Below are 9626 nucleotides of genomic sequence, written 5' to 3' on the forward strand. Positions count from 1 at the left end.
TCTTTCTCTCTAACTAACCGGGGCAGCAGCCTGACAAGTGTGCAGACCAGGATTTGCATCGTCCTGCCAAAGTGGACCCTCAGTCCCAGGAAAGGTGGCTAGATTGGGTTTGGGAGGTGCTGTTACTCTGGCAGAATACCTGCTTTGCACACAGAAGGTCCCCAACTGAACCTCTGGCAGCGTTTCCAGGCAGGACTGAGATGCCCACCTGAGACCCCATAGAGTCACTGCTGACCAGTGCAGAGGATACTGAGCTGCAGACGGACCCAGTGGTCTGACTCATTATGCGTCAGCTTCTAATACTCCATCTGCATTCAGACATGAACCCAGAGCCTGGGAAAGGAGACGTGTATTTGTCCCCTGCAGCTAAATTGGGGGTTTGGTGCTGGTGGAGGTAGAGAAATCACCAGAACCAAACCCCACAAGCATGTGCTGCAGATTCTTAACTGCTCTGCTGTAAATTTCAGGCCTTGCTGGGGCTCAAAACCGCTTGGCCCCAGGACAGAACACTTGTGCAGCGGCTCCAACAAAAGGGAAACAGCTTCCCCTGTCCGATAGATTTGGAGTGGGTTTCGGAAACGGTGCTTCGCTGAGCCCTGCCTGGCCCTGAACTGCATCAGGCAGCCTTGTGTCCCGGAGGCCCCTCTGTGATTCCACTTTCACCTTGATGCACCCTGGCCAGGGATTTCCTCCCTTTGTCCTTCGCCCCACCAGGTCTCTGTTCTATATTTAAACCCCCCCCCAGAGCTCCTGCCAGCTTCCCACATGCTGTGATTCAGAGCAGCCTCACAGTGGAGGCTTGGTGGGATGTGGGGAGTGTTCCTCTCTCTCTCTCTCTTTCCCCGAACCACTTCAGGAGCTTCCGGCAAAGGGCCTGAATGCTGGTCTCAGCTGTCCTGGGCCAATTTTCCATGCATCAGCCACTTAGCTCGCCCCTGTCTGCTCTGGTGGCCTCACAGAAACTCTGCTCTCATAGTACCATAGAGCTGGAAGGGACCCTAACGGTCATCTAGCCCAACCCCCTGCAATGCAGGAAGCTTTTGCCCAGTGATTAAGAGTCTCTAATGACTAAGCTACCCCAACCCCAGGGAGCAAGCCTGGCCTGGGCAAAAAATGGCTGCCAGCTGCTGCTGCCTTCCCAAGTCTTCTTATCTCCCCAGCATCTGGGAAAAGGTGAATTCCTGCACCGCAGGGGGTTGGAATAGATGATTCCAGCTCTGTGATTCTATGAGGGGCAACCTGGAAGGCCTGGCGGAGATGTGAGGGGCGAGAGCCGCAGAACAGCCTTGGCAGGTTTGGCTCATGGCCTGTCTTGGCTGCCTTCGTTCTACCAGAGGCCTGAGCTGCGATTGGGGAGGTAGAGTGATGGCAGAGGGACAGCGAAAGCTGCCTTGTATCCAGCCCAGCCAGGGGCGCCTCTGCTTCCTCATTCTTCAGGCTCTGCATTTCCCAATCCCAAGGCGCAGTGCAGCGACTGCTTTTGCTCTAGATCCACGCAGGTGCAACTCTTGACTTCACCGCCTCTTTCCTGTCCTCTTCTCCCCTACCTCTCAAGCTTGCCCCGCAGTCACTTTCCCTTCCTTCTTCTCCTCATGCAAGTGGCGCTGCTCAGCCAGCTTGCCCCAGGACTACTCTGGAGGAGCCACCAGGAGGCTTGCAGCAGAAGTCAAGGCCAGCTGGGCAGTGTGGGGCCAGGCAGTGTTTTGCCGCTGCCTTGGAGTCCCCCAGAGGGGAACACAGTTCAGCTCATGAAGGCAGGGGAGAATTATTATTATTATTATTATTATTATTATTATTATTATTATTATTTATTTGTACCCCACCCTGGCTGGCTGGCTGGCTGGCTGGCTGGCTGCCATAAGGACATCTAAGAGCCTGCTGGGTCCAAAGAGAGCCTGGCCAGTCCCGCCTCCTGTCCTCACAAGGGCCAACCAGATGCAAACTGGAGCTGAGCACAAAAGCTCCCCCCTCCCGGCATTCAGAAGCATGGCTGCCTCTGACCTTGGAGCGCAGCCATCATGGCTTGTGGCCATGGACTGCCTTCTCCTTCTCCTTTTGTCTAATCCTCTTTTAAAGCCGTGTATGTGACTGCCTCTTGTGGGAGTGAGTTCCACTGGCTCCTGAACTGAGCCAAGAAGGAGCAAAAGCCTAGTAGAGACCACCATGGCTATATGGTGGGGGAAGAAAGGGACTCTGCGCAAGTTTTTTTGGGGGGGCGGGGGATTACTCTTCATATGATCTCAAATTATATACTGTTTTCACTCAGTATAGTGTTATCAGAGCCCTGGACCCTGTCTGCTAACAGCAAGGTCTGGTTCTCTAGGTGAGAGCTGGACCTTTTCACACTTGCAACGTGTTTTGGGGTGACAAGCCCCGTGTGGAGGATTTGCAATGCTGGCTGTGGGCAGAGGGTGAGCCCTGCTGCCTCGCCTGCAGTCAGGGCTCCCGGCAGGCTACTGTTTGGACTCTGAGATGCAAATAATCCCTTGCCAGGAAACCAGTTCCCCTTGGGGCAGCTGGGGGGGGGGTTGAAGGAGGAGGCTCCTGAGGAAGGATCAGAGCATGAAGCGTAGGGCTTTGAGAGACCAGGAGGCCACCTCCTCCCTCCCTCCCTCTCTGCTCATTTCTCAGACAAGCCCCACCAGCAAAGAAAACCCACTTTCGGAAATTTAGCCACTCAAACCAGAGACGGATGGGATGGGGAGATAAACTAGTTGGATAAACTGGGTGCTGTGGGACACAGCGGGGTGGTACAATGCTTCTGCTGCCCCCTGCCCCCCGCCCAGTTTAATACAGAAACTGCAGGCCCTGTTGCTGCCCTTTGCCCTGCCTGCTTTCTCTCCCTGCTACCAGCAGCTGAAGTCCAGCACTGCAGTGACCTTAATTTATCCCAGCACTTGTTGGGGATATGTTGTGTGGGGAGGTAGAGAAAGAAAGAAAGAGGGAAAGCGCCTTTTGTGCCCAAAAGAACAGGGAGAGGCAGAGCTCATCCCCCCCAACTTTTCCATCCTGCAGAGTGACCCCCCCACCACACCACCCTGGGAGCTGGCCTTTGGAGGCAGCAGCTGAAGTTTCCACTGGGGCTATTTTTGCTGCTGCTGCTTCCCCACGTCCGCACACATTAAAAAACAAACAAAGCAAAACTATTTTTGCGCCCTTAAACTCAACACAGCTTCACGTGCAGATGGAATATATTTAGGGATGAGCGGAACCTTTTCTGAAGTTGCTCTGAGCCTGGGACTCGGGCAGGTGTCAGAATCAGAGAGATACCCTGCTCTGGAGAGGCTGGGGCAGGTGGGGCAGGGCCCCTAGGTCAGGAGAGGCTTCTGAAATCATTTATGCAGCCGCCGCTGCTGCTGCTGCTGCTGTTGTTACTTGTCTTGCAAGAGTGCAGAGACTGGGGTAAAGTACAAAAATTAGATGCACCCGATAGCCCTCTAAGCACCCAAGCGAGTTGTTGCCAGCCAGGCCACCTCCATAAGAAGAGCCTGCTGGATCAGGTGAATGGCCCACGTGGTGCAGTATCCTGCTCTCACAGCCCCCCCCAGATGCCCCAATGGGAAACCAGCAAGAACCACTCTCCCCTCCTGCGGTTTCCAGCACCTCCTCTTTGGAAGCCTTGCTGCCTCTGACTGTGGAAGCGAAACATAGTCCTCATAGCTAGTCGCCCTCTCTTCCCTGTTCTCTAATCCTCCTTTAAAGCCATCCAACTTGGAGGCCATCACTTCCTCTTGGGGGAGCGAGTTCAAGACCTTAGACTCCAGACTTCCATAAGCAGGTAGGCTGAGAACTTGGGACCCCTGCGATTCTGGCTCCCGGCAGGAGTTGGGCCAGGGAGGACCGAAAGCAGAGCCAAGAGTTGTCAGCCTTCATACCTGGCCAGGAGGCTGCCGCCGCTCCTTCCCTGGCCACCCTAAAGATCCAGACCCCCAAGTTTACCACCCCAGCTGCTTCCCAGACAGCACCTCCCACCCCGGACTGACACAGGATTGCTGCCTGACACCTCTCCCAGCAGGCAGAAGAATGGAAAACTACCCCTGCAGGACTTTGAATTTGCCTGTAGGAAAAATAAACCCGGCAGCCCACAATCTCTGGCCTTTCCAGTTGCACCTGCCCAGCTCCCCCAAGATCCTGTTTGCCAGGTCCAAGAAACGGCACGGCGTTATCTGCAAGGGACACCTAATGTGGTTCAAGTCACATCTTCCTTTTATTTCAAGCTTCTCCGTTCCCCCTCCCCACCCCAGAGTTAAATCCAGTGGGAGTGATAGACACAGCGAGTGTTTTCCAGTTTTCAGCAGGAGTGCGTGGCATCCCTTGCGCCTCGCCCAGAAGCCATGCAAATGAGCCGGTGCGCCTCAGTCCCCTTTGCTGGCCTTGCTCCGCTGGTGGCTGGCGTAAGCCCTGAGCCCAAACCAGCCCACGATGCTGGCGAGCAGTGTCAGCAGCAGCAGCATCACGCCAAAGGTGGAGAGGAAAGTGGGTGCCCTGGGCAGCAGGGGCAGCCCGGCGCCCAGCTCACGGATCTCCCCCCGGATCATGTGCAGCTCGTCCAGGATGCTCATGAAGGTGCAGCAGTGGAACCACTGGTGGCTGTGGCCCCAGATGTCGAACTTCCCCGGGCTGAAGCGCTCGGGGATCTTGCTGACGTTGAAGATCCCGGAGGCCAGGAGCCAGAAGCAGTGGCGCAGGAAGAAGCGGCCCGTGCCGTGCCCGCCGGCAGCACCGCCCCCGCCCCACCACAGCTTGCGGAAGACGGGGATGGAGACCACCCCAAAGGGCAGCAGGAAGACCAGCGTGCGGATGAGGTAGCGGTAGCGCGGCCACTGGTGGCGGGTGCTGCAGCAGGCCAGGGTGCAGAAGAGAGCGATCAGGCAAGCGCTGGGCACATAGAGGGCCTCAAACCACGTGCCCACCTGGCCCGCCAAGACAGAGAGCCAGCCAGCACCCTCCCAGCTGGGCCAGGCGCTGGGAGAGGAGACGTTGCCGGTGCCTGGTAGCGGTGGTGGTGGAGATCCGCCTCCCCTGGGGTGGATGTAGTAGAAGTAGGCCAAGGAGGAGCCCACGGTGTAGGCGCTGATGGTGCCGTAGTCGATGTAGAAGCAGATCTCCCGGATGACCAGCGACATGGAGTTGAAGAGGTGCGCCATGCTGCTCGCCACCAGCAGGCCACAGACCCCCAGGAAGTAGCTCCAGAGCGGGTAGTAGAAGGGGTCCAGAGGGCCTTGGGGCACCGCGGGGCCCTCGCCCCAGAACTGCTCCAGGAAGTGGAAGGCGAAGACAAAGACGGCCAGGAAGTGTGTCCAGAAGTTGCCCGTCTCATTGGTGGGCCGGAAGGCCGAGACCAGGCACTGGGCAAAGGTGTAGCCCGGGCAGCGGTAGCCGCTCAGGATGAAGCTCTCAGTCATGCTGGGGGGCACTTCGCTCCAGCGCAGGAGCAGGCCTCCTCCCTTGCCGGGGGCAAGGGGCATCTGGGGCCCCCTGCCCATGGGTGCCCCTGCTGACCTTGTCCCTTCGCAGCGGCTATAGGGGGCAGGAGTGGGGAGTCAGCCCCAGCCTGGAGCTCCGGCTTCTCTGGCCACGGAAGGAGACACTGCAGAAGGGGGTTCGCTCAGCGGAGCACCCAGCCCCACGCCTCCCGGCCTGTCACTCCAGGTCCCCGCCACCCTCGGCGATGCTGGGTGCGGGAAGCAAGAGGAGAGGGAGAGCGCAGATTGCAAAGGCGGAGCTGCTGCCGCCTTTGGCTGGGGAGGGGGGCGGCGAGGATGCGGCTGCTTTAGCGGTTGCCATGGAGAGCCTGCCTCCGCTCCGCCATCTGCCCCAGTGGAGTGGGGGGGGGCTGGGGAGGGGGAGCCCACAGAATGACTGCGGCTTAAAATCTGCGGAGACTGCAGAGATGCATTGGCAGGCGTCCCCTCCGTCTTGTAGAGCGCAACGACGTCCTACATAAAAATACCTGCTAAAATCACGGGGGGGGGCTCTTCTTCCAAGCCTCCCTCTTCCACCGGCGTAAATCGGCAACCGGGAGCTGGCCTGCGGGCGCGGGCCCCGCCGCGTCTTGCTGCCGCCAGAGCGCGGGAGCCGGCGACGCGGCCGGGTTGCTGGGCGTCGTGGGCTGGCGCGGGCGCCCTTGCCGGGATCCGCAGGAGGGCGCGCGGCCAAGGCGCTGCTTTTATCTCCCTCCCGCCGCCCCAGGCCCGGGTCCAAGCCCCGCCCCGGCCCGCATCCGCGCAGGCGAGGCGCAAGGCGGCAGGTGCCGTCTCCGCCAACCGTGCGCCCTGCTGCCCCAAGTCGCTGGGCGCCCCTCTCCAACCCACGGAGGAAGAAAAGGAACGGAGCAAACGGCGGCGGGGGGGGGACCCAAAGTGGCGGAGGGCAGGGCAGCTGTTTGGGGCGAGGTTAACGGATAATAATAGACTGTGGTTTGTGGGTTCCAGCCCCATATTGGGTGAAGCTTCTCTGCATTGCAGGGTTGGACTAAATGACCCCTTGCTCCTTTCCGACTCTCTCATTCCGACCTGGGTTTGAAACTTCTGCAAGGCCAACGGAAGGGGGAACTTTTGAAAAGAAATTACCAATATCCCCAGCAGGAACAACAGAGCCCCGAGCCAGCCTGGCCTCCTGCGCGCAAGGAGCTCAAGGCGCGCATCTCTCCCTGGGTGTGACCTTGGGGGGGGGCGGTCCTGCCTTCTCTCAGCCCCCCGTACCTGCCTCGCGGGGCTGTTGTGGGGACTGAATGGGGGGCGAGGAGAACCAGGCACGTCGCCACCTGGAGCCTGGGGGGAAAGGAGGGATATCCGAGCCACAAGCAAGGTGGGCGGAAGTGGGGCCGGGTTAGGGCTGCAGCGTGGAGGCCCCAGAGAGCTCCGTGGGTCCCTGGGATGCGCGGGAAGGGTGAGAGCCTCCGCAGCCTCGATGGGGCAAGAAGAGGGCAGAAGCCATGGGTGGCGAGGACCTCCCCACATCCTCCTCCGGAGCTGCGTCTTCGGTGCAGACCGAGAGAAAGAGGCGGAGGGCGAGGCGCTGCGCCACCCGCCAGGCAGAGACTGTGCGCTCAGGGTGGAGGCGCCTCCGGGTCTTGGGAAAGCTCTCCCCACCTCTGCTCGTGGGGTTCAGCGCGAGAGCTTTGGGCCCCCTCGCACCAGGGCACATGGGTGCTACTGCGGGGTCTTTCCCAGAGTCAACAAGCTGGCCCACGTCCTCGTGCCTCCGCTGGGAACCCCACGGCTACGCCTTTCTCAGATGCCTTTGCCACCCTCGGGCAACCGAGGAACCGCCATGGATAGTACGAGCCAAGGAAACGCGCAAGAAGAGCCCCAGCAGCAGCTGGGTCAGGCCCATAAAATGGCAGTCCGGGTCATCTAGGGAATCCTCCGGTTCTCACGGCGGCCGACCAGGTGCTTCCAGAGCTTGTGGGCTGCCCTGAAGTGCAACGGTGACGGGCCCTGGCTTAGACGGGCATTTGAAAGGGCATCGCGGTGCCAATCCCACGAGGAGGTGAGGTCTCTGTGGAACCAGGCAGAGGGCCTTCTCGTTGGTGGCGCCCGTCCTGCGGAACGCCCTCCCACCAGATGTCAAGGAAATAAACAACTGTCTGACTTTTAGAAGACATCTGAAGGCAGCCCTGTTTAGGGAAGCTTTTCATGTTTGATGAATTGTTGTATTGTAATATTTTGCTGGAAGCCGCCCAGATGGGCGGGGTATTATTATTATTATTATTATTATTATTATTATTATTATTATTATTATTATCTCTACCCTCGCTAGACTTCTTTCTAGCGGTCACCGTGAGAAGTGGATGCTGGACTAGATTCCCCCCTCCACTTCGATCCGATCTAGCGACTGCAGGGCTCCCTTGCTGTGGGGCCGCGGGGATATCAGCCTGGCCTGCCCCACCGCGTCTCTCCTGCCCATCTCCTCCGGGCTATTTTTAGGCACATCTCCCACGGAGGACTTCGGGTCCCGGCGCAAGGAAGGGACGGCCCGACCTTGCAGACGGACGTGGCCACCTGCTCCTCCCAGGCCTGGCTCGGGGGTCGCTCGGGGACAGGCGGGGGGGGCGGCGAGAGGGGAAGGCCAGGCGCTTTCTCTGCAACGAAACCTCCCTTTCCCCCGCAGTCCCGCTTGAAGACACAAGGCGGCGCCCACGACCCACTTTGCAAACAGGCACCACCTGAGAAGACCTAAATTGGAAGGCAGGTGATGATGATGGAGAGCTGGAAGCGGCAATGAAACGGGGCGGGGAGGAAGAGGAGGAGCCAGGACGCCTGGGTTCCCTCATCAAGGTGGTGCCTGTGGTCCCAGTAGATTAGAACAGGTAGAATTATAGTAGCGTTGGAAGGGACCACGAGGGTCATCTAGTCCAACCCCCTGCCGTGCAGTACCCTTTGGCCCAACGTGGGACTCGAACCCACAACCCTGAGAGTAGGGATCTCGTGCTTTCCCAGAACAGGAATAGCGTAGGGCTAGAGTTGTGGTCATAGTATTGGCCTGGGAGAGAGGTCAGGGTTCAGCACCCGCCTCAACTTCTCCACAAAGCTCATTGGGTGTGACCTTGAAGGCCCGTCACGCTGCCTCGCAGGGTCGTTGTGGAGACTAAATGAGGAGAGGGAGAAGGACCTTGAGATCTTTGGGGGGGAAAGGTGGGAGATCAGGGAGGCAACGGTGGTCGCTGGGTGGGTATCCATGCTTTGTGATGCAGCAGCAAAAAAAGCTAATGCTATTCTAGGCGGCATCAACAGAAGTGGCCGATGGAGAGAAGTTGCAGTACCACTCTATTCTGCCTCCGTCAGACTATTCTTGGAGTCCTGTATCCAGTTCTGGGCACCCCAGTTTAAGGAGGAGATTGACAAGCCGGAAAGTGTGCAGAGGAAGGCGCCAGGATGATCAGGGCCTGGAAACCAAGCCTTGTGAGGAACGGTTAAGGGAACTGGGTGTGTTTAGCCTGGAAAAGAGGAGGAGATATGAGAGCCACCTTCAAATAGCTGAAGGGCTGTCCCGTGGAAGATGGAGCAGGCTTGTTTTCGGCTGCTCCGGAGCGCAGGACCCGAAGCCACGGCTTCACACTGCAGGAAGGGAGATTCCGACTAAACCTCAGGAAGAACTTTAGAAGCCATTTGACAGTGGAAAGATGGCGGACTCGCCTTTCCTGGTGGCTTTGAAGCAGAGGCCGAATGGCCACTTGTCAGGGGTTCTGGCGCTGTGACTCTTGCACTGCAGGAAACCCTTGGGTCTCTTCCAACTCCAAAATCTCTAAATTCTTGCCTCATGCTTCCCCCATGGGAGGAGCAGCTGCTTTAGAAGGTGCTTTGTAGTCAGACCATTGGTCTATTCATCTCAGTATTGTCCACACCAGCTGGCAGCAGCAGCAGCAGCTCTCTGCGATGTTCCTTTTAGGCAGGGAGCATCTCTCCACCTGCTCTACCCACTGAGCTACGCCCCTTCCCCTCATTTCGCAGCGGCAACCCAGAAGCGCTTGCAACTTGCAAGGCGCAGAGCAGGCCGGCTGGGAGCCAGGCGGCCTGCTTCCTCTGCAAGGCTTGGAGACGGGCCAAGAGGTTTTTGCAGCCAGGAGGAGACGTCTTGCGCAGGCCTGGCCTGGGGTCCTGGCTCCAAACCCCGTCTGGAGG

At 58.7% G+C, this 9626-nt stretch overlaps 1 protein-coding gene across 1 annotated transcript; it reads right to left on the bottom strand.

Annotated features, from left to right (window-relative positions):
* Positions 1–4185: 4185 nt before the first annotated feature.
* LOC310692153 (membrane progestin receptor epsilon-like) lies at positions 4186–6071 on the bottom strand. Its single transcript, XM_083472778.1, has one exon. It carries the CDS (start codon positions 5484–5486, stop codon positions 4356–4358), a length of 1131 nt encoding a protein of 376 aa, XP_083328904.1. The 5' UTR covers positions 5487–6071; the 3' UTR covers positions 4186–4355.
* Positions 6072–9626: the final 3555 nt, after the last annotated feature.

Source organism: Podarcis liolepis (assembly GCF_965112155.1).
Source record: "Podarcis liolepis genome assembly, chromosome: 13".
NCBI lineage: Eukaryota > Metazoa > Chordata > Lepidosauria > Squamata > Lacertidae > Podarcis > Podarcis liolepis.

Excerpts from the sequence above, each read along its gene's own strand:
- LOC310692153 (XM_083472778.1), bottom strand. The coding sequence starts at position 5,486 with ATGGGCAGGGGGCCCCAGATGCCCCTTGCCCCCGGCAAGGGAGGAGGC.